The sequence below is a fragment of the Balaenoptera borealis genome (assembly GCF_965194805.1).
Source record: "Balaenoptera borealis genome assembly, chromosome: 4".
Classification (NCBI taxonomy): Eukaryota; Metazoa; Chordata; class Mammalia; order Artiodactyla; family Balaenopteridae; genus Balaenoptera; species Balaenoptera borealis.
The window spans coordinates 14997517-15024584 of record NC_138861.1 but is presented as its reverse complement, the minus strand read 5'-3'; the positions used below and the strand labels follow the sequence as shown (position 1 = coordinate 15024584).

Below are 27068 nucleotides of genomic sequence, written 5' to 3'. Positions count from 1 at the left end.
AGTTACCTGCCAAGCCCACACAGATATGGCACCTCCTACGCCTCAGCTTGGGGAAGGGGAATTGTCGGGGGTGGGTGGGTGGTGGTGATGATCAATACAAAGGCGAAAAAACTGTGCACCTATAATTAAATGATTCCCCGAAGATCATTCAATTACCAAGCGGCAGAGCTAGGGATAAACTATTTACTAACCTTCAGAGGTTTATTCTCTATCTAAAACTTAATGGAATGGTGAGTTTTTATGTCCTTTTATAATAAGACATAGATACCTATAACAGTCCAACTACAGCCACTTATTTTGTTTCTATAATTCAATCAATATTTCTCGGCAAGGGTGCTACTGGCAGGCAATTCTTCTGTTATGCAGAACTGGCCTCAGTATTGTAGGGCGTTAAGCATCCCTGGTCACACGCACTAAATGTGAACAGCAACAACTCCTTGTTATTTCCGGGGAAAAAAAGAAAAAAAGCCTCCTGACATTTCTGAGTTTCTAGTGAGAGGTGGCGGGAGGAAGGTTGTCCCCATTTCAGAACCATTCAAACACAAAAAACTTCACAACCTATGTGAGATACAGAGAAGCCCAGATTATACTATTTATAGGTGAATAAACCTCACCTACTATAAGACTCAACAAGTAAATCTCTGGCATTTGCCTTTATTAAATATTAAAGTTAATAATTATCTTCAAACATAAGATATCTTTAGAAAAATGACTATCCACTAAATACAGCACTGGATATAGGAGACATTTTAATCATCAATACAACTATAATAACCAATTACTATAAAGGGGTATATAACCTTAAGTAAATCACTGTCACTTCTCTGCGGAAAAAGTTCCTTCAAGGTCTGAAGTTTAGCATCTTTAAGGTCTTCCAATTCCGAAAGGTCTTCCAATTCTGAAATATCATTATTATTTCTACCTGCCATGGCAGGAAGGCCTTGGGACTCTTCATCTTCAGATGGCTCAGAACTAAAAATATTTTCAGAGGGAAAAAAAGTGTTTTAATGTATTACTAAAGTTATTTCATTATAATTGTATATATGTGTATATATAAAATACAGTATATTTGCAGTTCTTTTCAATAATAAATGCAATCTATACCTGTCAAAGATTGAAACGACTTTTTTCCTTTCAGTACAGTTGTGCATATAAATCTACATTCCCAAAGTCAGCATACTTTGAACATATCTCAAATTATCTGGGCTGGGATAGAAAAGAACAGCAAAAACCTGCACTTATTTTGTTAAGATCCATACTCATCCATTGCACACCCACTTTCTCTTTCCTACTTTTTCACCTGTACCCTGAATAAAAGATGAGTGTTGTCATGTTGCTCCTGAGAAATTCTGAAGCATACACTAGTACAAAGATAAAAGAATTTTCATATCCTAGCTAGGTGATCAGAATCTAAGTGTTAAAATCGGAATGGCCCCATTCAATATCAGACTGTCTACCAGGAACAAAACACTTCTTCCACAGACGGGGAGCATTTATTTTATATAAGGCTTCGTGCAACAACAACTAACTTAATCTCATTACATTTCACTTCATATGTTTATCCTATATAAAAGACATTGTGAGCCAAATTTCACTCGTGTATTTCCAAACAAAAAAAAAAAATCTCATTTTGAAATTGTGATTTTCTACCACAGTAAGCATTCTGAAGATCAAAAAGCAGAAGTATAACAAATGGGCAGAAGTTATAAAAATCAAAGAAAGAAATATAGTTAAGTATATTCCTAGTGCCAGAGAATGCAGACTTTGCTATGCAGCTAATTCTATTTTTGGACAGCTCTCTTAGACACATATCCAGGACCTGTATTTTAGTAACTTCTCTATACTTTATTCACGTTAGTTCAACTGAACCTGTTAGGGCACCGGTTATGCCTAAGAATCCTCTGAAAACATATAAAAACAGATTGTGAAGGATGAGGAATACGTATTTTAACAAGACTCTAGGCTGACTTCTTGAACCTTGCTCTGAAAAACCGTTCTAAAGTAACAAGGTAAAATAAATCTCTTCTTTTAACACTCTGCCTGGCCATCAGTATTTGAAGACAATTACATGTACCTCCCTTTCCATTACACCCAGCCTTTTCATTCCTTATGCACTCATCTCTAAGTTTTCACTCTGCCTCACTACGTTCACGCTCCCTAACTGATTCTGCGTCTTAGCTCGCTGAGAACATGAAAGCTTTCCGGTTTGAACCCTTTTCCATTCCTGTACTGGATAAACCACTTCAAAGGTCCTGGCTCTTCTGACCATCACAACCCTAACCTAGCGATCAGATTCATCACCATTCCACGGGACAAACTGAGGTGCCCTTGATGTAGTAAGTCTTCATGTTGACAATGAATCTTATCATGCCTTGGACTTAATGCCCAATGTACAGGAAATACAAATAACAGAGGAATAAATTCAATACCATCATGAAGAAACAATCAGAAAAGTCTATTTCGTCTAAAAGACTTGATCTCTTCAATAAGTTAAAATCCTTAAAAAAGAGGAGAGGAGGGGAGTGGACTATTTTAAGATCAAAAGATAGTTAAGAGTCATGACATCCAAATGTACCTTATTTGGATTCTGGTTTGAAAAACTAGCTACAAAACACATGAAATCTGAATATAAACTGGGAATTAGATGATGTAGAGAACTGTTCACTGATAACAGTACTTGTTTTTTGGAAGTGGGATGTACAGCAAGTATTAAGGGAAGAAATGTTGGGGTATCCTTAATTTACTTTAAAATACTTCAGCTAATAATAATAATTAATGAAATAATGAAATAAGGGAAAACATTAAAAATTGTTAAAGGCAGGTGGTATATGTAAGTGTTCATTAGCTATTATTTTATTTTCTTATATGACTGAAGCTTTAAAGATAAAAGAAAAAAATCTACAAGAACAAGAATGACCACTTTGTGTTCTTTTATCCGGTCTCAGATCAAGTTATTCCCTTCTGTTGAAGTCCCTGCTTAGTGCTACGGGATTCATTCTAGCCCTTTCTACTTCCTACAGGGCCCTGCTTAACTGGCCACCATCTTCTCTCCTGGATCTTTTCTCTCCTTAAGCTCTTTCTCCCAAGCCTGCAATGCACTCAAGACTGCACTTCGTTCAGTGTGCCAAGGGTTCTAGGCACTGTGGACACAGCAGTGAAATAGCAGACTCTCCTCTCCTTCACAAATTTTATAAGGCTGATTTTCTATTTCAGCGTTTCCTATATTGTTCCCAACTTACTGGTTTGTATCTTCTGCCCCACCACTTTGGTGAAACTGTCCTAAGGGCAATAATACCCTCTAAAATGTCAAACGTGATTTAAAAACACAAACCAGAACCCCCGGAACCTTTCACTGGTTGTCTTCTCCTCTGTGTTCCCACCACTGTTACTCTTTGCAAAGGCGGCCCTACCCTAACCCTCACCCCAGCGGTTCTGCAGCATCATTACTTCTGATTTTCCCTTGACCTCTGAGCCTGTCCTTAATCTCTGTAGAAGGCTTTCTTCCTTTTTCACCTCCTTGAACTGCCAGTATTACCTAGGATTCCGTCTTCAGCTCCTTCGTGTCTATTAATGCTTCCTGAGAGATTGCACCAATTGCCAGAGTTTCTATCATCTACATCAGTGGTTCTCAAAAGGGGGGCAATTTTGCCCCCAGAGGACATTTGGCAATGTCTAGAGACATTTTTGATTGTCTTGACTAGAGAGGTGCTACTGGCATCTAGCCGGTAGAGGTCAGGGATTCTGCTAAACATCCTACAACGTACAGGACAGCCCCTCACAACAAAGAACTACCTGGTCCAAAACGTCAACAGTGTCAAGGTTAAGAAATCCTGATAACCAAAAAGGCCCATGCATGGGTACTGATTGTAACGATGGAACGTGCACACAATGCAGTACTATGTATGGAGTTGTGAAAAAGAATACGGATTTTTATGAGCTGACATGATTTCCAGGATATATATACTGCTAAGTTAATAAAACAGAGAATAAATGTACATATATCTCTATACATACCCAATACAAGATACAGTGCTGTCTTCTGTGTAGGAAACAAGAAGAAAAGATACACCAAAGGAAAACAAAGTATGACTAGAAACTAAACAAACTGGTTAGTTCTGAGGTAGGAGGAGGAAGGGGTCAGAAGGAGAAGGGACGGAAAGTTAATACTTCTCTAAGCACACTGTACATGGAGTTTTAATTTTTGGAACTGTGTTAATATTTTAAATATTTGAAAGTAAAATTTTTTTAAAAAGGGACAAGGGAAAAACCCTAAAAGGAATACACACAGAAATTAATGAACTGAACTACATTTCAAGTGAATAACAAAGAAAAATTTAAATAAATAAGCCAAGTACTTTAACCATACACCCTCATCTAAAGACAAAATAAAACTTATAAACAAATCTTAAACTCTTAGTGAGCTTAATGGTCAAGTAGCATGATTACAGCAATTCTGAAACTATTTTATGTACATTGAGTGATTGAACAAATCAGCAAATATAATGATATTGGTGGAAGCAGAGTTCTCACTGTCAGAGAAAGAAATATAGAGAAGAGGCAAGGAGGAGCCTTGTAGTAGTAGATTAGAATGAAATATATTATTATAAACTCATGATTTAAAAAACAAACCAACAAACAAACAACATTCTCTCGTTCTCTTATATCCTAGCCCATTCTTGCTAAAAGGGCAATGACATAATCCCCTGCTTCACCCAATAGCAAAGAAAGGACACACCTAGTCCACAGATTTCCAAATACCATTCCTTTAAAAAGGAACCAGTGCTACTTGGAGAAATGGCTAATTCTAATTTCAGGCTTGGAGTAGAGAAAACACTAGTCTGCAACATCTTGCGCCAGAAGGGAAAGGCTCAAAAAATGATAGGAACCTGTCAAAACCAGGGTCTATGTAAAGGGGCCCTGCCAAAACTGAGCAATTTCAGCATCAAAATGAGTAATTATAGTAATAGATTATAATGTTAAGCAAAAAAGCACCTATAATTCCATTTTTGTATTTACTGTGCTAAATAAATATATGAATAAATAAGGAGAAAAGGGAAAACTATCTATAGTAGAATAGCAAATAATGAAAGTATAAATTCTAGACTGTTAGTTAGAATACCACATTTCACAACTACCAGTGTAGTAACGGATTCAGGCAAGAATCATCAATAGATGCTACAACTATTGAAGGGAAGTCTGCTAAGGAAGAGGATCCTTACCCAGTCTTAAAGTATCTCATCAGAGATTACTTAATCATTAAAAACGGGAAAATGGTTAACTTTATAGGAGAAACCTGGCAGGCTTCTGAGTGGTTAAGTTCCCTTCGCCAATAATGAGACAAACTGGTTATCAGTGTGCCTCCTAACATAACACACTGAGGAGGACACAAAATCATTTATGTCACTCCTATCACTTAACCTAAATTTAATCATGAAGAAACAACAGGGGTGCAGAAATTGAGAGACACCCTAAAAAACCTGGCCTGTTACCTTCAAAGGCCAATTATCATGAGAATCAAAAAGGCTGAAACTTCCAGATTAAACGAGACTAAAGACACATGAAAAACGAAACCCAATGTATGATGCTGGAAAAAACTTCACTCAAAATATGATCCATGGGCTGACGGCTAGTCCTCGAAATCAAACTGTCTGTTATCCGTCCACGACAAGATAAGGAACTTAAAACAGAAGGAAAAACAACTACATTACTGAGCACATTGCTTAGTTCAGTTTTTTTTTTTTTTTTCTTTTCATTACAAGACTTTCTTGGTGAAGGAATGAGTACATTGATTTACATTCTAGGGCACATTCCTTACTGATAAACTAGTACTCTGAGTAGCACTACTATAAAGAACATTATTGGGATAACTGGTAAAATTTATATATGGACTATATATTAGATGATATTACTGTACCAACGTTAATCAGTATTTGTGAATTTGAAATGCTACTTTTGGAGGGAATTCCCTGGCGGTCCAGTGGTTAGGACTCAGAGCTTTCACTCATGGGGCCCAGCTTCGATCCCTGGTCGGGGAACTGAGATCCTGCAAGCCACGAGGTGTGGCCAAAAATAAATAAATAAAAATAAAATTAAAAAAAAAAAAAGAAATGCTACTCTTGTTATGTAAGAGAATGACCTTGTTCTTAGGAGATAAACGTGAAATTATTAGAGGCAAAGGTTTCAGTAATAATTCTAATTATTATTTTATGAAGAAGGTGACAAGCAAACGTGGGGAAATGTTAACAATGGATGAATCTTAATCTTTTTAAAAGGATGTGGAAAGTGATTATTCTTGCAACTTTTCTGTAAGTTTAAATTTTTTTCAAAATAAAAAGTAAAATTTGGAGTGCTAATATATCAATTTTCCTCAGGATTTACCACACAGGATCATCACTATTTTTTATTTCAGAGTGACGTTCAGGATAAAGGCATGTTCATCAGGGCTTATATACACAAAGCAGCTCATTTTCAGAGGAAATCCTCATCTTGGGAGTGCACGGTGTTAACCTCTTGCACCTCTGCCACACTTTCTTCACTTAGCTTCTGATCACACAACCTTCTGACATTTTTCTTACCTCAATGACTGTTCCTTCTTAGAGCCTTCTATAAGTTTCTTCTCATCTCCTGTTCCTAAAATCCAGACTTCGCCTGGTCTAAGTCCTTCAATTAAGAGATCTTCTGTTTTCCAGCTATACTAGTGTCTCTTACTGATTTCATCTAATCACGTACCTCTTAATATCAAGTATCCTGACAACTGGTAAATTCAGATGTGGAAGCTTGACCTCTCTCCAGAACCCGAGTGTCCCAAATGCAACTGCCTACCTGACAGGCGCACTTCAGAGGCCTAAGCGTCTCCTCAATCACAGCACGTCCGAGACTGAGCTGCTGATCTTTCCTTCGGGAGGCGCTCCCCGACCGCACCCAAGGCGGCACTCCTCACCCAGTTAGTGCCGACTCCATCCTTCCAGTTGCTCAGGTCAAGTATCTTAGGGTCAGCCCTGACTCCCTTCTGTCCCATGCCATTTGAAATCCATCAGTAAATCCTCTCTGCTCTACCTGCAGAGTATATTCAGAATCTAACCACTTATTATTCACTCCCACAGCGACTAGCATGGTTTAAGCTTCCACCATCTTTTGCCTTGGTTATTACAACAGTATTCATGCTTCTACTACGACTCCCCTACAGCCTTAAAAACTTTTAAACATATAGATCAGATCATTTTACTCCTCTGCTCAATATGTTCCTTTAGCTTCCCATCTCGTTCAGAATAAAAGCCAAAGAGCCTATGGGCTTAACATGGGAAAGCTCTTTCCCTATCCCACTCCTCACCTTCTGACCTTAGGTCCCTCACTTCGCATCATTAGCCAACACTCTCCCCCCCCACCCCCGCCCACTTTCCTCAAAAACAACAGGCAAAGTACTGCTTCAGGGTCATTAAACAGGCTACTCTCAATGCCCCTCCCACCATATCCACATGGCTCCCTTTCTTAGCTCCTTCATGTCTTAAGAAGATGAAGCCTTTTCCGACCATGCACTTTAGAAACCATGCCCTTACCCCGGCCCCAAACCCTGTATTTCCCTTCCGCTTGCCCATCATATGTATTATCTGACATACTGCATTTTTAATTTATTTACTGTTTTTCTATCTAACATACAAAGCTCCGTGCTAGCTCAATGAATGTGTCCCAAAAATGTTAAAGTGATTTGACTCTAGGATTCAAGAACAGATCAGAAAGCAGTTACAGGTGACTGAAGGTACTTGTGAAAATAATTTCTCTATCTATGGAGAATGAAAAACTTAAATATTTGCTCTCACTGAACTTGTTATTGAAAATCAGAACCATGGGAGTTCCCTGGTGGTTCAGTACTTAGGACCTGGTGCTTTTACTGCTGTGGCCTGGGTTCACTCCCTGGTTGGGGAACTAAGATCCCACAGCACATGGCCCAGCCAGAAAAAAAAAAAAAATCAGTTATCCAGTCTCTCTCTCTCTCTCACTCACACACACACCCACCCACACCCACACACATCTCTCTACATGTCTTAAGTTAGGGAAAAATGATGAAGATGCAGTCAGGAAAAGGCAAAGAAGGGGGGAAGTCATCAAAAATTTTCAGTTTAAGTAACTTTTTCTCAAAAAAAGTCTTATACACGCAAATATAATGAATCTATTAAGTTGCTTACACTATAATCACTGTGTCTTTGCTGAATTTTTTCTCTTGAACTGTACTGGAGCAATCTGGGGAAACAACATCTTCACTATCTGAAGACAAATCAATATATTGAATTCCTCTTTGATTCTTGAAATACGATATACTTGCTTTTCTTTCATTTTCTGGGGTTTCTGGAACACTAGAATCTTCTGCAAAAGAGAAAAAGCAGAAAGGAATTTTGAATAACTTGAAAATAAAGCAAATTTGTTTTTGATAATTACAAACCATGTGCTAAAAATCTTTAGCTTCATTCACTGTTTCCATCCTAAAACCAAAAATTCCTCCCAAGTTTTAAAGAAAAAACTAATAGTCAACCAGGGCTGGCATTAAATGATTTTCCAATTCACAGGTTACTTACTAGCAAGAACTTAGTGGACACTGCAAAACAGGTTTGCATTTTATATTTTAACCCTTTTCTCTCTGTGCTTTTGCTTCCTAGTACCCAGTTCTTGCCTAAGAGAACACGGACACGAGAGCCCAAACAACTTGAATTTCAATCCCATCTCTCAGCTAAGTTACTTAATCTCTCTAAGTCTCTGCATCCTCAGATGTAAAATAGAAATGCCAATAATCACAGGGCTAATGTGCACATAAAATCAGAAGATACGTATTAAGCACTTAGTTCAGTAATTGGCACACAGCCAGTATTCAACAAACATTAGCTCTTACACAAATGTTGGTGTTATGGACAAAATTATGTCCCCTCCAAAATTCCTATGTTGAAGTTCCAACCCCCAGTACCTCAGAATGTAATGTATTTGGAGATAGGTCCTTCACAGAGGTGACTAACTTAAAATGAGGCAGTTAGGTTAGTGACCTAATCCAAAAGGACTGATGTCCTTATAAGAGACACCAAGGATGTGTGTGCATGGAGGAAAGGTGATGTGAGCACACAGCAAGAAAGTGGCCACCTGCAGCCCAAGGAGAAAGGCCTTACAAGAAACTGAACCAGCCAACACTTTCATCTTGGACTTCTAACTTCCAGATATGGGAGAAAATAAACGTCTGCTGGTTAAGCCACCCAGTCTGTGGTACTTTGTTACGGCAGCCCTCACAAACTAATGAAGTTGGCATCACCCGTCTATGCAAAACAAATGAGTATAGTATTCTATTGAGGTCTCCTCTCTCCAAAGGGCTGAGTTCTAAAATTATTCTCCGTTATACACTTGAGGAGAGATCAGATTTAAGAAATTCATACTAAAGTGAAAGTAGTCAGTGTCTTGGTTTAGTGAATACCGTCACCCCTCAGTATCGGTGAGGTTTGGGGGGACTGGTTCCAGGACTTCCCTGCCCCCCCACACCAAAACTGGGGGATGCTCCAGTCCCCCCTTAAAACTCTTGGCCTCGCCCCCCATTAACTGTCATGAAATGATAGCCATCATTATCATAAGGCTCCTGAGTCATATTTTTAAATAACATTAACCAAGGTCTATATAACCAATCGCCTGGAGTGAACTAAAAAATACTTTACTTCCTGCAATGAAGTCCTAGCAACATTACCGAAAAGCAAATCACAAAATTGTTCCAAAAGAACAATTTTATAAATGTTGAGTGTGCCTTGGGTGAAAAACTCTGCTCTGGAACAAATCACAGCTATGTTAACTGTCATATGTATGAAGACATTTACAAGTTCTGATAATTATGTAAAGTAATAAAATTATAGTCCAATTCCTGTAAAATAAGTATAAAGGTACTAGGGACACTGCTTTTACATAGTATTCCTGATATGTGACAAATCACACATAAAACTAAGAATTTAGATCTTTACTGTATCAAACATTTGACCTAAACTTAATGCATATCATTTTAACAGTTTAACGAAAGTGTCCTGCTTTCTTATACTTGAAAAGGGCTTTTGCAAAACGATTTGGATTGTCCACTTTTCTTTAAAAAGCTTCTTTACTCAGGGACTTCCCTGGTAGCACAGTGGTTAAGAATCCGCCTGCCAATGCAGGGGACACGGGTTCGATCCCTGGTCCGGGAAGATCCTACATGTCGCGGAGCAACTAAACACCTGTGCGCCACAACTACTGAGCCTGCACTCTAGAGCCCGCGAGCCACAACTACTGAAACCCAGGCACCCTAGAGCCCGCGTGCCGCAACTACTGAGCCTGCATGCCTCAACTACTGAGCCCGTGTGCTGCAACTACTGAAGCCCATGCGCCCTAGAGCCTGTGCTCCACAACTAGAGAGGCCACTGCGATGAGAAGCCCACGCACTGCAGTGAAGAGTAGATCCCGCTCACCACAGCTAGAGAAAGCCCACGCACAGCAACAAAGACCCAATGCAGCCAAAAAAAAAAAAAAAAAAAGCTTTTCAAACTGGCCATTTAAATGTATTACTGCATGGGGGGGGGGGTGCCTAAAAATTCTATTAATGAGTACTAGGAGAACTAGAGTTTCTTGAACTTGATTATATATTCATCTTATTAAAAACTACTGCTTCATCAAGAACATTCTTAAGTGAAACTGGTATTTAAAAATTTTAAGGATACAATGACAGTTTAGAACAGTTTGGAATCTTGGCCTTGATTCATGCTAGGGCACTAGCAGTTTTACCTACCATTGCTCTTGCACCATCAGTGCAAATACCAACATAGTGAAAAAGGCAAGTGATGTCTTAATATTATTATGAAATAGTTTTGACCTTATGGACACCCTTTTGGGTCTTACGGACCTCAAAGGTTCACAGACCACACTTTGAGGACTAAAGGGAAACAGTAAGAGCTTATTTATATAAAATATCAATTTTCCAATATAGTCAATAATCTGGAATTAGAATAGGGCTGAAATGCTTAGATTTGTTTGTTTGGACTATTTTTGGAAGTAAACAGCAGCAAAAATATCTAATAGCCAATGGTCAAAAAGATATTCCTGACGCAATGATGCTTTCTGACCCAAAGCAAACAAGCACTTTTAAGCAGCACCACAAAGGAGACAGGAAGGAAGCAAAAAAGAAAAATACAGAAATGAAGGAAAGAACGGTGACCAGTAGAAACAATTATAAAGACATGGGCTACCACATAATTCTGACTTTGCTGAATGCCTTCTGTATTGAAGGCACTGTGCCAGGACGTGGGGGGTATTGAAGGACAAAATAGGCCGGTCACAGTTCCACTTGCCCTAAAGAAACTAATAATAGGAGCCAAGTAGCCATGTACACAAGTAGCAATGTTGTGAGTCGTAATTTGTGCCATGCGACAGGAATAAACAAAACGCTAAAAGAACATGAGGGAAAACAGCTATCCTTTCAAATAAAACCAATAAAAAATCCTATGTGTTAGAGACAGAAGATGATATTTTCTCTACCAAAGGCAATGGGAACCTACATCATTACCATATGCAAGAAGATTCCAAGGTTCCAGGGGGTAATTCCAAATGAAATTCCCCATTAGTGGTATGCATGAGAAGACAATTTTATACCCCAAACTTTTCCAGTATACTTTTACCCATTCTCATATCTAAGTCTACCATGAAACAAAACGAGGATTTAAACCTGCCACTGATTCTACCTTTCTAAGCGGTTCAAGATCAAGAACCACTCAAAAAACAAACAAAACAATCACTACTGGGAGATTATGAAAGGTCATCCATAAATAAAGGTGATCTCCCAAAGCAGAATGAAAACACTTAAACCTTCATATCTGGGACTTCCCTGGTGGCACAGTGGTTAAGACTCCACGCTCCCAATGCAGGGGGCCCGGGTTCGATCCCTGCTCAAGGAACTAGACCCCACATGCATGCCACAACTAGGAGTTCACATTCCACAACTAAGGAGCCCGCGAGCCGCAACTAAGGAGCCCACATGCCGCAACTAAGGAGCCGGCGAAACACAACTAAGGAGACTGCAAGCCGCAACTAAGAGACCCGGTGCAACCAAAGAAAGAAAGAAAGACACCTAGTTCTCAAAAAAAAAAAACAAAAACACAAAAAACCTTTATATCTGTCCCGCAGACTTATGTAAGTGTGCCATTTTTGATATTCTAATTGTATATTGCTCTACATGGTTCAATTCTCTAACATGGCAACTGACTTTCAAGGCAGTTCCTTTGAATACCTAGTAAAGCACATCATATATTTGCCTCTTTGAAAGGTTAATTACCAAAATAATAGATTATAAAATCTTGACTGTATTAATTTGAATGCCATAGTAGATAGGGAAAGACCTTTAGCATCTCAGATAAGTCAAACTACCTCTGATGAAAGCTCTCGAAAAAGATAAAGTATACACTGAATACAAGATTGAAGGGTAGTTTCTAATACACTACTCTAAGATAAAATGAGAAAGAAGAAACATTTCAGGTTTAGGCCAAAAGAAAAGATAAAGATAAAAAGAAAAAATGTAAAGGAAAGAAAGTCATGCTATTAATAATGGACAATGTCAAAGTGTTAAACCTGAAAGGTACTTTTTAATAACAGAATTTATATCTACAATAAAAATATAACTGACATATGTACCGCTGCATTCTAATAATGAAATGCATAAACACTGCAGGATACATAAAGCACAAAGTCAATAGAGACAAATATGAGGCTTTAACTCTCTTGTCTAAACTCTTAATAGAGAAGAGAGCACAAAAATAATTGATACAGAAAGGCGTTTTTCAAACATTTTTGATTGGAACCCACTGTAAGAGACCCATTGTAGATTATGACCCTAAACACATCGATTGCTAGACAGACATATATAACTGAAACAAAGGTCTCAGAGGCTTTATTGTAAGTGATACTTTGATAATTTTCTATTTATTCTACTCCATTAAAAAAAGTTACATGCATTTAGTCAGGATACAAGAAACTGACTTTATGACATGTTTGTGATCCAGTTTGAAAAAAATGATATAAATAATAAAACATTATTATTTGACATATAATTAAATCTACAGTTAGATTATGTCTCTTTTCAAGTACACTTAGAACTTTTACAGAAATTGTGTAGTGGGCCAAAAAGAAAATCTCAGTAAATTCATCAAAGAAGAAATACTACAGACCACATTCTCCTGTCACAAAAAGTGAAATTGGAAGTAAATATCAGTAAGAACACTGAAGCAAAATTTCAGTCACTCGGAAATTAAAAAAACAAAAAACAAAAGAAAAACCAAAGAAACCACTTCTTTACACTTTCAGGTTAAACTTTCTTCAACATTTTATTGAAGAAAAAACAACAAAAACATACCAAAATCTACAATACAGGCATACCTTTTTTTACTGCACTTTGCAGATATTGTGCGTTTTACAAACTGAAGGTTGGTGGCAACCCTGTGTTGAGCAAGTTTACTGACACCATTTTGGTAGTAATTCTTGCAATGCTTCAGACTTTTTCATTATTGTGCTATTTGTTATGGTGATCTGTGGTCAATGATCTTTGATGTTACTACTGTAATTGTTTTGGGTGCCCAAACAGCGCCCATATAAGATGGCAAACTTAACTGATAAACGTTATGTGTGTTTTAACTGCTCCACCAACCTGCCACTTCTTTCATCACTCTCCCTCTCTTCCAGCTTCCCTAGTTCTTTTTTTTTTTTAAATTTATTTATTTGGCTGTGCTGGGTCTTGGTTGTGGCACGCAGGATCTTCCCTGTGGCATGCGGGATCTTTAGTTGCAGCATGAGGAGTCTTTACTTGCGGCATGCGGGATCTAGCTCCCTGACCAGGGATCAAACCCGGGTCCCCTGCATTGGGAGAGTGGGGTCTTAACCACTGGACCACCAGGGAAGCCCCCAGCATCCCTACTCCTTAAGACACAACAGTAAATTAGGCCAATTAATAACCCTCCAATGGCCTCTAAGTATCCAAGTGAAAGGAAAAGTTGCACATCCCTCTCTTTCAAAAGCTAGAAATGATTAAGGTTAGTAAGAAGGCATGTCGAAAGCCAAGACAGGCCAAAAGCTAGGCCTCTTGCACCAGTTAGCCAAGTTGTGAATGCAAAGGAAAAGTTGTGGAAGGAAATTAAAAGTTCTACTACAGTGAACACACAAATAAGAAGCCAAACAGCCTTTTGCTTATATGGAGAAAGTTTTAGTGGCCTGGATAAAAGATTAAACCAGCCACAGCATTCCCTTAAGCCAAAGCCTAATCCAGAGCAAGGCCCCAACTCTTCCATTCTATGAAGGCTGATGAGAGAGGTGAGGAAGCTGCAGAAAACAAGTTTGAAGCTAGCAGAGGTTGGTTCATGAGGTTGAAGAAGCTGTCTCCGTAACATAAAAGTGCATGATGAAGCAGCAAGTGTTGATGTAGAGGCTGCAGCAAGATATCCAGAAGATCTAAGATAATTAACGAAGGCGGCTACACTAAAGAAGAGGTTTTCAATATAAACCAGACAGCCTTCCAACGGAAGAAGATGCCATCTAGGACTTCCATAGCTAGAGAGGAGAAGTCAATGCCTGGCTTAAAGGACAAGTTGACTCTCCTGTTAAGGGCTAATGCAGCCGGTGACTTTAAGTTGAAGCCAATGCTAATTTACCATTCTGAAAATCCTAGGGCCCTTAAGAATTACGCTAAATCTACTCTGCCTGTGCTCTATAAATGGAACAAAGTCTGGATGACAGCACTTCTGTTTTTAACACCAAATACTGAATATATTAAACCCACTGCTGAGACCTGCTGCTCAGAGAAAGATTCCTTTCAAAATATGACTGCTCACTGACAATGCAGACGGTCACGTAAGAGCTCTGATAGAGACGCACAATGAGATTAATGTTTTCATGCCTGCTAACACAACATCCACTCCGCAGCCCATGGATCAAGGACTTCTGACTTAAAAGTCCTATTATTTAAGAAATATTTTCCATAAGGCTACAGCTGCCATCAATAGCAATTTCTCTGATGGATCTGGGCAAAGGCAACTGAAAACCTTTTGGAAACGAGTCACCATTCTAGATGCCATTAAGAACAGTTGTGATTCATGAGAAGAGGTCAAAATATCAACATAACAGGAGGGTGGAAGAAGTTGATTCCAACCCTCATGGATGACTTCAGGACTTCAGTGGAAGAATGAACTGCAGATGTGGTAGAAACAACAGAGAACTAGAATTAGAAGGGGTGCCTTGGGACTTCCCTGGCAGTCCAGTGGTTAAGACTGAGCTTCTACTGCAGGGGGTTCGGGTTTGACCCCTGGTCGGGGAAATAATATCCCGATACTGCATGCGGAGCAGCCCCCCAAAAAAAAGAAAGAAAGAAAAAGAAATTCAGGAGAAGTGGCCCCTGAAGATGTGACTGAACTGCTGCAATCTCATGATAGAACTTTAATGGAGAAGTTGCTTCTTATGGATGAACAAAGGAAGGAGTTTCCTGAGATGAAATCTCCTCCTGGTGAAGTGCTGTGAAGACTGGTGACATAACAACAAAGGATTGAGAATACTACATAAACTTAGCTGATAAAGCAGTGACAGGGTTTGGAAGGACTGACTCCAATTTTGAAAGAAGTTCTGCTGGAGGTAAAATGTTATCAAACAGCACTGCACGCTATAGAGAAATCATTTGTGAAAGAAAGAATCAACAGATGCGGCAAATGTAAATGTAGTCCTATTTTAAGAAGCTGCCATGGCCACCCCAGGCCTCAGCAACCACCACCCTGAGCAGTCAGCAGCCCTTAACATTGAGGCAAGATCCTCCCCCAGCAAAGACATTACAACTCACCAAAGGCTCAGATGATGGTTAAAAATTTTTAGCAATGAAGTGCTTCTTAATTAAGGTACATACATTGTTTTTTTTTAAGACAATGCTACTGCACACTTAAAAGACTATAGTATAGTATAAATATAACTTTTATATGCACTGGGAAACCAAAAAATTCATGTGACTTGCTTTACTGCGATACTCACTTTCTTGCGGTGGTCTGGAACCAAACCCGCAGTATCTCTGAGGTATGCCTATAATGATGACATTTCAAATATAAGAAAAAGGATTCGTCAATAAATGGTTCTGGGATAAGTGACTAGTAAATGATAAATAATGAACAAAGAAGAAAATGGTATCACCTTTTCTTTAGCCCTTATAACAAACTCCAGATGAAAGATAAGGTTTAAAAAAATTTAAAAAAACAAGTCATATCCATTAGTTGGGCTACAAAAAAACACCCCAAAAAACAAAACAAAAAAAACAGAAAATAACAAGTGTTGGCAAGGATGTGGAGAGAAACTGGACCCCTTGTGCACTGTTAGTGGGAATGTAAAATGGTGCAGCTACTGTGGAAAATATATGGTGGTTTCCTGTATGATCTAGCAATTCCATTTCTGGGTGTATACCCAAAAGAACTGAAAGCAGGGTCTGGAAGAGATATTTGTATACTCATTTTCACAGCAGCATTATTCACAATAGCCCCAAAGTGAAAGCAACCCAAGTGTCATCCACAAATGAATAATAAAGAAAATGTAGGTATACATACAATGAAATATTCTTCAGCCTTCAAAAGTGAGGAAATTCTGATACACGTTACAATGTGGATGAATCTTGAAGACATTAGGGAAAGTGAAATAAGGCAGTAACAAAAGACAAATCCTGTATGATTCCACTTTTATAATGTACCTAAAGTAGTCAAGTACATAGAGACAGAAGATATAAGGGTGATTGCTGGGGGTAAGAAGGAATTGTTTAAGGGGTCAAGAGTTTCAGTTTTGCAAGATGAAAAGAGTTCCAAAGATTGGGTGTACAACAATGTGAACGTACTTAACCCTCTTTGACCTGTACACTTAAAACTGGTTATTGCATATTTTATGTATTTACATTTTACTACAATTAAGAAGAAAATTAACACAGATGTGATAGGAGAAAATATGGATGAATATATTTATAATGTGGTGGTAGGGAATGGCTTTCTTTTACCAGGTCTGATCAGGACCTAAAACCCATAAGCCTTGAAAAAGATGAACAAACTGACCATATAAAAATGTAAAACTTCTCTGTCATAAAAAACAAATAGAATTAAAAGAATAAAATAGGGCTTCCCTGGTGGCGCAGTGGTTGAGAATCTGCCTGCCAATGCAGGGGACATGGGTTCGAGCACTGGTCTGGGAAGATCCCACATGTCGCGGAGCGACTGGGCCCGTGAGCCACAATTACTGAGCCTGCGCGTCTGGAGCCTGTGCTCCGCAACAGGAGAGCCTGCGATAGTGAGAGGCCCGCGCACCGCGATGAAGAGTGGCCCCCGCTTGCCACAACTAGAGAAAGTCCTCGCACAGAAACGAAGACCCAACACAGCCATAAATAAATAAATAAATAAAAATTAAAAAAAAAAGATAAAATAAAAAAACTTATAAATCATTTATTAGAAAATGAGAAAAAGGAACACAGAAAAAGTTCAAATTGCTAATAACATTTATGAAAACATACTTAACCTTAAAAATAAAGAATAAAAATAATGCAATTTAATTGCTTATTATCCCTTTAAAGATTAAAAATGTTTGCAATATTTTAGCCTGATATGAAAAAGCAGACATCTGAAAACCAAGCTGTAGTGTGGTGCAAATTGGTAAAATTTCTGAGTAGGGTGATTTGGCAATTACTAAAATATTACTCATATTCCCTCTAATTTGACAATTCCATTTCCCAGAATTCTTCCACAGATTGTACAGAGGCAAAGATATCTATTCAAAAGGATGGTTACTACAGCATTCTTTTAACAAAAAAAAGAAGAAGAAATAAACCAAAACAACCAATGTCTATAAACAGGAAACTACATGAATTATAATACATCTGTGTATAATAAGATACACTGTGGTCACTAAAAAAAACTGAAGTACAGCATATTTTATATGAACTGACATGGAGAGTATAAAAAATCTACTTTTTAGTTAATAGTGAGCTGCATTACAATATGTATGTACATAATACTATTTTATCTAAAAAAAAAAAGCTAGAATATATACAGGCAGGAAAAAAATGCAAAAGAATAAATACCAACACTAAATAAGGATTACAGAAGAGTCCCTCTTCATTACACACTGTTGTAATCATTTAATTTTTTTATATAACATTTTATTTTGAAGAAAATAGCCAAGCATGGAAAGTAAAAAGGTACAGAAGGAAAACACAAACAAAAAATGTACATTTAAAATGTACTTAAGACATTTAGACTCACTGTACTTTCTATTAGAACAATTGAGCACTAACCCTTTTACCAATTACTGCTTTTCAACTAACACTAATAGACATAAAGAAACCAAAATTCTATCCAAAGATATAATGATGATTCACATCTTGGCCACACACACTTAAAGAGGACTGAGGAATATCTGATGGTTACAGGTCATAAGGCTAAAATGGTATATTCAGCTTCATCATTCAAAGGATCTTATCCGTTTTACTGCTTGCAAGGACTTCAGAGAACATCTAGACAAAGGAAGTGAAGTCCAAAAACGATAACGTCTTAATCAAGATCATACCATCCGTAAGTGGCAGAGCACTGCTCTCTGGAAATCTTTTTTGATAACAGGTATAATTAAAATTTTTTTCTCTCACTTATTAACAATGGTTACTTTCTACATGACAACCACATCTAAAGAACAACCGCTTTAGAAGACGGAATATATTTTATCAAGAAAAGAAATTCTTCAAGCATATACTGAAATTTTCCTCCAACCCAACCTCATAATAACCTATGAACCCATCTATTTTTCTTTCACTCCCCCTCCCCTGGATAAAATGTGTCTTTATTCCAAGTTAAATAGTCCAGCTATGTGCGCACTCCCATCCCCTTGATGCCTTTCTTCAGATACCTCCCCTCCCTCATCCTTTTCCTCTCCCCTAGCTTCTTCCCCTTGGATGCTCAATTTTCAACATTCCTCAAACATCTTTTCTTGACATTGCTTCCCCGTCAAGCTGCTTCTCTCTTTCCCGTCTTGGAAGAGTAGTCTTCACTTCCTCAGCTTTCTACTGAAGCTGCTAAAGGTCAACAGGAACTTTAATTTCCAAGGAAAGTGGTCTCTGATCAGATCCAACTTGACCTCTCTGCAACATCTGATACTGTTCACTATACACCACCCTGGAAACTCTCCTATCTTTAACTTCCAGGGCATTACCATTTTCTATGACCGTTCTAGTCATCCTTTATATCTTTCATTGGTTTCCCTTCCTCTGTCCATCATTAAATATTGATGCTTCTTACTATACATCTTGCTTAGGACATTTTTTGGTAACTACCACAAGGATGACTCCAAAGTTGATTTCTCAGATTCCGACCGCTCTCCGAGCTCCAAACTCCAATGTTCAACCCTCTACTAGACCTTGCTACTGAAATACAAGAGGTAACTCAAATTCAACATGCTTTGGTATCTTCCTCCTAATCCTACTGCCTAATTCAGTTGATAGTGCCAATCATTCAGCTGTCCAAGCAAGGAACATCTGAGTTACCTTTAAATCCTCCACATTTAACTGATCATCAAATACCATCAAATAAATATCATATAAAACTTCCCTAAATTGCCTCCTTTGTCATCCCTACTGTCATTTCCCTACATTTAGGCTTCAATTATGGCAACATCTTCATTAATGTTTTTCCCATACTGAAATGCTCTATACTGTGTACCAAATAAAGTCCATCCTCCTTGGCACAGCATACATAGGCCCTTCCCAACCCAGCAGTTTTTGTTTCTAAATCTTTTCAGCTTCATCTATACTGCCCTACACCTCCTCTTCCCTAGATAACCTCACCTATTCCATTTACATACCACACTCCAAGGCAACACATATTTCCAACCCTAGTTCACTGAATAAGCAATGAGTCATTGCTTAGGGTCCACTCAAAGTCATCTCTCTATGACTTTTCCTGATCCTCTGCAGAAAGAAGGGATAATTTAATCATTGTGAATTAGACTGTGGTTCTACACTGCTTAATATCTTCCCTTATTAAGAATTACCACATTGTGCTATTTTAACTATATATATTTACATGTCCTTTCTTCTTGGTGTTCCTTGAGGATCATGCTTAGCTCAACTTTTTATTCTTTACGCATAAAACATAGTAGGTTCTCTCCTCTCACACTCATTTGTCATTGCTTTATTCTCTCCAAACCTGCTATGCTCCCAGAAAAGTCAAATAAAAAAAGAGAAATAAAGTGTAAGTAATAACCATTGATAATTCTGGGCATTGTGAGAGTAAAATAAACCTAGGCAGGGGGAGGTGACCACAGGTTAAGTGTATGCCCTCATATCCAAAGGTTGGATTAAGGGAGCCTGGCCTATATCAAAAGTAGTTTCAAGTATCCATGGCTAAAGAATGACTGACGGCTACGGCACTGTTTCAAGATCATAAAGAGGAGGAGGAATATTTTTAAAATGTGTACAAAGGACTAACACCACCTAATCATCACCCAAAACTCCTTCTTTCAACACATATTTACTGAGGGCCTACTATACACCAGTCACTGTTCTGGCAATGGGGATGGATAGACGAACAAGGTCTTTGCTCTTACAGATCTTATATTCAATAAGGGAGAAACATATATATAATGCAATGGATATAGAAAAATACAGTACAGTAAAAGAGGGGAGGAGGGTGGTTGTTACTTCACAGAGAGTGGTCAAGAAAAGAGCTTCTAAAAAAGGGTAGCACTTCACTAGGCCCTAATGGAACAAAGCAGTCACAAGCAGATATCAAGAGAAAGTGTCTTGGAGGCAGATGGAAGAGCAAATGGGAAGAAGGAACGACTGAATGGGTTTGGCATATTCAAGGAACAGTGTATCTGCGGCACAGTAACTGAAGGAGAGGGGTAGGAAATTAAATCTTAACTCATATTAGGTAAAATAATAGGATTAACTGAGTAAGTTACTAGTTGATGACAAAGAAAGTAAGGTCAATATTCATATCCCACTGACAATTCCCCAATGTCCATATCCAGTCTGATCTTAAATCCAACTTTAGTGTCTTGACCTCCGCACAGGCCCAATGCGCAATTCAGCATGTCCCTCCCCTATGCTAAGTTAAGCTGCGTTTGGTCTACTGCTAAATTGAGGGCAGGACCTTTGACTCTCATTTGAATTTTTAAAGGCATGCCCAACGTCTTACAGTGGGTATTTCATACCTATTCTAATGTACAGAACTACCTTTTTTCCCTCAATTACTTAAACTAAAATTCTTAACATGCATTTTTATCTCACTCCTACACAACGACCTAATTGTAAAATCTTGCCCTTTCTTACTGTGATCTCTCATACCTCGTTCTTCTCTATCTGTACTGCCATCGTTAAGTTTGGACTATGAGAGCTTCCTAAATGATTTCTCTCTCTTTAAACTCTACCCTTTAACAATACACAGTACTCATGACTGCTAGACTGATTGTTTTTACAAAACAAGATTCTTTCATCATTTTGCCCTTCTATTCTTGCATGGATCTACAATGTAAAGTCTCAACTTTGCCTTAGTTTTCAAGATTCTCAAAAATCCACAGGCTCAATTACAATAATCTTTTCCAAAAGCAACGCTCTCTATTCCTAGTAGGATGAACCCTCACCATTCCTGAAAAAAACCTGACTTCCATATTTCCCAAGTGTCATCAAGACTGACCATATGATTTCTAAAGACAATCTCAATTTTAAGAGTAATTTACGTATGAAAAGTCCCAATAAAGAAAGATGGAGTGAAGTCTCCTTAGGAAAAAAAGAGGAAAGCAGAAAAACACCTTCTGATTAGAAAAAGCAATTAAAATTTTCACATTACTAATATTGATAAATAACTAAAACATTTCATTGAATTCCAGTTTACAAAGTGCTTTTATTTTAGAGGTGAAAAAATTGTGGATCTCAGATAATCTAAGTGACTTGTCCAATGTCCCATTTAACTAAAATGAAGAAGCAGAGGCTTCCAAGGACTCAAAATCCCATGCCTACACCCTGGCCTTTCCTGCCCTCTGTAACTACATAAGAAACAGATTAAAATATTTACTGTTAAAATATTAAAGTACCTGGATGTTTAGACATTAACCACAGCACGTTATGCAAACCAAGTATCTGTTCAAAGAATGCACACAGGGATGTCACTCCAGTGCTTAAACCCTCCAGTGGTTTGAAATCAGGTGAGCTCAAAACTCTTCAGATAAACAAAGCCTTTCAAAATCCGACTTCTAATTACCACTTAACCCAACCTACCAAATTGTTCCACCATGTTCCAATTACACCAAAGTATTTTAAAATATTATTCTAATGATAACTTGTAGGGACTCTGCCCTCACTGCTACATTTAAGTAGAAGAGTAGCAAACAAAATGGGGATATCAAAGGTGAAGACATATATTACCAATTTTGAAATTTAAAAGCTGCTTGTGAAATACTGAGTTTTGCACTAAAAACAGGTATTACTGAATAAATATTAAAATATAACTTGGAATTAGACTGCTTGGATTTGAGCTCTGGTTCCACGAACTTGTTAACAATTTAACCTCCCTGGGGCTCATTTCTGCAAAATGTGGATAATAATATCTTATAAGCTTGTTGTACAAATTAGATGAGAGGATGTGAAGCACTCACCGCTATGCCTAAAACACAGTAAAAGATCAAGTATATTCTAATCGTTAACTGTTCGAAGAACATAGATTAAGATGGGAATGCTAATTTTTGGCTCCTTCTCAAACCCTACTGTCCGTAACAATTAGCTGAAGAGGTTAAAAATGGTTCCTTCACCATGAAGAATACCAATTATTCATTTGCACTTTGGAGAGCTCCAGGAAGTCTGGTGGTTGGCAAAACCTGAATGTGATCTGCTTTTCATCTGCTCATAGAGGCTGTGTTCAGGCACCTTGAATAAAGTCTAACTCACAGCAGGTGATCAATATTTTTTGAAGAAATACTGGAATGAATGTAAACGTCTGGCAATAACATCCTCAAAGTCTATCATAGGACTGACTCACCTAGTTCTTCCTCCCTTAGCTACCACTCTGACCTAAATTCTGATTTTAGCTTCCATCACTGGGCCATAATCTAAGAACTCCCATAAAAGCGGAACAACTATGGAAGGATGATCAGTTGGAGGTACATGGTGCCTTTGGCAGTCCCAAAGCTGTATGTAAAAGGGCATGGCGAAGGACGATGCATCAGTATGTATGACATCAAGCACAAAAATTAGAAGCTCTTCTGCCTTTCTTCTTAAAAAACAAAAAAGAAAACCCCAAAAAACAAACGAAAAAAACCTCTCTATCTCTTGATGCTGTATCCATTTGCAACACTGTAACTCACCTGTTTTTTCAGTTATATCTGAATCAGGGGTGCCTGCCCTGCTAACTTCCCCTTCAGCATTCTCCTCTTCAGCACTAAGAGAAATTGGTGAAGAAGGGCCAGGCTGGGAGGGCTGAGGGGTTGCTTCGGGCGCTTCCTCAATCTTATTCCTTTTCTCAAAGCGAAAACGGTCCAGGTTGAAAAGATTCATATTGGTAGAAACCACCACCTCGTGGGGATGGGAGCTTTAAATGAACTATCTGCAGGGAGAAAATAAAGAGAGAAAAACAGGCCATGAAATCACTATAAAATACAAAGCCACAGCAGTTCACTCCGAAGGCAATTAAGAGCCCGCAAACATGCCAGTGGCTCAGGATGACTATTATGGCTGCGCCTCATTGTTAGGCCACAACAATCAGGTGGGCAGTGGTATCCTTTTAAAATTTTCCATTGCTCTTTTCACTCCCCTTCGTTTCCCCCCCCCCCACCCCGCCCCTCCTTCCTCGAACCACACGCTGACCCTCGTGCAACCTCCTCTTACCCCAGCACGCGCAGGCACGTTCCCCACGCTAACCCGCTGCGGGCGGCGCGCCCGCCCACAGTGAGAGGCTCCCTGCACTACGATGCTCCCTGCCTCGAAAAAGGACGTGCCAGGGCCCGTGCCTCGACACTGCGGGGACACAAAGGGGCCAAAGGAGGGGAGCGGCGGAGGCCGTGCTGGCGGGCACCCGCCCGGAAGTTGACGCGGCGCGATCCCAGCTGAGAGGAAGCTGATAGGATCAAGAAAACACAGGGAAGGTTCAGAAGTGGGGAGTGTGCTGCGGCACCTCTTCTAACGCTCGCTCGCTCGCTATCACTCTTCCCTTAGTACTCACGGTCTTGCAGCCTCGGTGCACTGTAACAAAGGTTGAAAAGCGAAGGTAATTCCTGGCGTGGAGCGACGGTAGCCGGGCCGGGACCTTCTATAAACGGAACGGAGAAGCTTGATGAGCGCGTAGTGATGACGCAACACGCAGCCTAGGCTTTTCTCTTCCCCAGCGACGTGTGAGTGGAAAATGTCTAGGCGCGCGCTGTTGTCATGGTAACCAATACCCGCCTCTTTGCCTTGGGAGCTTGCTTGCGGCCTGTTTCTTCAGGTTAGCCAGAAAGTTGTTAAATAGAACAATAATAAATAGCACAATGACAATATATAGCCTAATAAGAATATTTAATATAATATATGATATGTTATAATCTATAATATTTACATAATATGTCGACAGTATAACACCATTGTTCTAAAGCCTTTACGTATAATCTCAAGAAGGCTGTTTTTATAAAATAAGGAAACTGAGGCCTGCAGATGTTAAGTAGTTAATTAGTAAAGAGGAAAACCCAGGTATGTTGAGCTTCAAAGCGTATGAACTGCCTCCGCACTGTTGGCTGGATTGTTCCTAGAGTGGAATATGACAATTAATTCCCATATCTTAATGGAAACATTACGTTAAGAATATTTCCTCTCTTTGTTCTAAGGTTAGATTAAACAGGCAATTTTTTGAGTCGTAATTTGATCCACTGGTTGGCATTTACCTTGAAGAAGAATTACTGCAAGTCATTATTCTGCCAAATGCATTGGTCACTGTAAACTCAAATTAGCACTTTGTTTATAAATCAGTGTTTTGAATTGCAGAACACGAACCCACAATTTTGTCACATGTGGGCACGCTTATAAAATTAAATGTATAGGCCCGTAAAATTCAGGATCAACGACTGAACAATTGGGATTTCCATTGTACCTATCTTTAATATCCCATGAAATGCCCTAGATTTATGCATGCGTGTTACATTATGTGATCAAAGGATACATCAACTTATAAATAGTAAAGTATTTTTGGTATTGAAAAATATTTGCTTTAAGATCTACTCCCTTAGCCACTTTCAAATATGCAATACAGTATCATTAACCGTAGTCACCGTGCTGTACGTGTAATAGAAAAAAAGGAATATTTGCTTTATATTCAGAAAGATCTAGCATTGAAAATGGATGCCATTAGCTGAATGACTTTGAGCAAATTGTATATAACATCTCTAAGTCTCACTTTCCCCATCTTTTAATTGTGGTTGATGATACTGTTGACCTCTTAGGGCAGTTTTCTGCAGCAGTCCTAACTCCTTGACATTTTGTAGAGCTGGGACAAGAGTGGAAATGGAGACCCACATACCATATATCTAAATATTTAAACATTAGAAATACAAGAGCTAACAAAATGTAAAATTAGAATATGTTCGTTCTATCATCCTATTTTGAAAATGACCTGGAAAGCAAGGCTGAGTTTAGAATTCCTATGTGTCAGACAGAATGTGGGAGATGCAAAGAGCATTGGTATCCTGCCTTCCGTGTGTCACCTCCTCCCACTTAGTTTGATACCATTGGAGGCCTTGTGTTCATGCATATGGACACCCACCTCAAATGTCCAAGTCTGACGCTGCCTAGGGTTGGCATATTTTTTAAGATGTATGCTGTGTTAAATTTGAATTTTAGACGAACAACGAATACTTTAGTATAATTATGTCCCATGCAATATTTGGAACTTATTCATACTAAACAATTATGTGTTGTTCGTCTGAAATTCAAATTTAACGAAGTATCCTGTGTTAAATTTGGCAAACCTACTCCCACCCCACTGCTTTGTCACCTCTCTGACCTAGGGGCCTTTTTGCTACATGTTGGGTCTAAGGATATAGATACTAGAAGCACTACTGGCCCTCAGCAGAAAAGACCTGGGGAAAAAAATCACTGTTAGCCATTTTGGAGCCTTGTGAGCAGAGAATTTTGAGAGCCAGGTACTCAAAAGCATTCCCCCTGCCCCGGGAACTGACTTTATTATTTTAACAAACCTGTATGTTTATTTTAAGGAGTAAAATATTCATTAGGTATGTGACTTTTGCTGAAGTTTTTGGTTCATTCTCACTGACTATGGTCATGACTATTTATTTCTTTTATGTTTATTTTTTGGTTTTTTAAAACTTTTTTTAATTTTTAATTTTTAATTGAAGTATAGTTGATTTATAATGTGCATTAGTTTCTGGTGTACAGCAAAGTGATTCAGTTATACGTGTGTGTGTGTGTATTTATATATATGTATATATATATATTCTTTTTCAGATGCTTTGCCCTTATAGGTTATTACAAAATGTGGAGTATAGTTTTCTGTGCTATGCAGTAGGTCCTTGTTGGTTATCTATTTATATGTAGTTTTATATATATATAATGAAATATTACTCAGCCATAAAAAAGAATGAAATAATGCCATTTACAGCAACATGGATGGACCTAGAGATTATCATACTAAGTAAAGTAAGCCAGACAGAGAAAGACAAATATCATATGATATCACTTATGTGTGGAATCTAAAAAAAAAATGATATGATACAAAAGAACTTATATACGAAACAGATCCACAGACGTAGAAAACAAACTTATGGTTGCCAAAGGAGAAAGATGGGGGAGGGGTAAATTAGGAGTTTGGGATTAACGTATACACACTACTATCAAAAGCATTTTTTAAACATCAAGGCACAGGTTCTGAGTGAACATCTCCCTCACAGATTCTTTGCCCTTTGGGACTGGATGTAGCTGGAAAAGAGCCAAATTGAGCCCTGTAAAGCACTAGGTCCAGTATAGGAAGCATTCTCTCCCAGTTCTAAGTGTGGGGTGGTTCTGCAGCATTCAT

General features: G+C 38.5%; 2 protein-coding genes across 6 annotated transcripts in view; one reads left to right on the top strand and one right to left on the bottom strand.

The window, feature by feature from the left end:
- The window catches only part of SMARCAD1 (SNF2 related chromatin remodeling ATPase with DExD box 1), a gene marked incomplete at its 5' end in the record, with an annotated part of 68545 nt that extends 44979 nt beyond the window's left edge, over positions 1–23566 (bottom strand). For 3 of the 5 annotated variants that reach the window (XM_082391629.1, XM_082391630.1, XM_082391633.1), the window contains 4 exons: positions 801–972; positions 8184–8361; positions 16036–16083; positions 23377–23566. In XM_082391629.1, coding sequence (XP_082247755.1) covers positions 801–972; positions 8184–8361; positions 16036–16083; positions 23377–23566 — 588 coding nt within the window. The remainder of the gene's footprint in view (positions 1–800; positions 973–8183; positions 8362–16035; positions 16084–23376) is intronic. The other 2 variants (XM_082391631.1, XM_082391632.1) reach the window with 1 other exon arrangement.
- The window catches only part of LOC309628593 (uncharacterized protein), a 211883-nt gene continuing 208298 nt past the window's right edge, over positions 23484–27068 (top strand). Inside the window, exons 1-2 of the mRNA XM_082391820.1 lie at positions 23484–23613; positions 24231–24275. Of these exons, the coding sequence (XP_082247946.1) occupies positions 23594–23613; positions 24231–24275 (65 nt within the window). The 5' untranslated portion in view covers positions 23484–23593. The remainder of the gene's footprint in view (positions 23614–24230; positions 24276–27068) is intronic.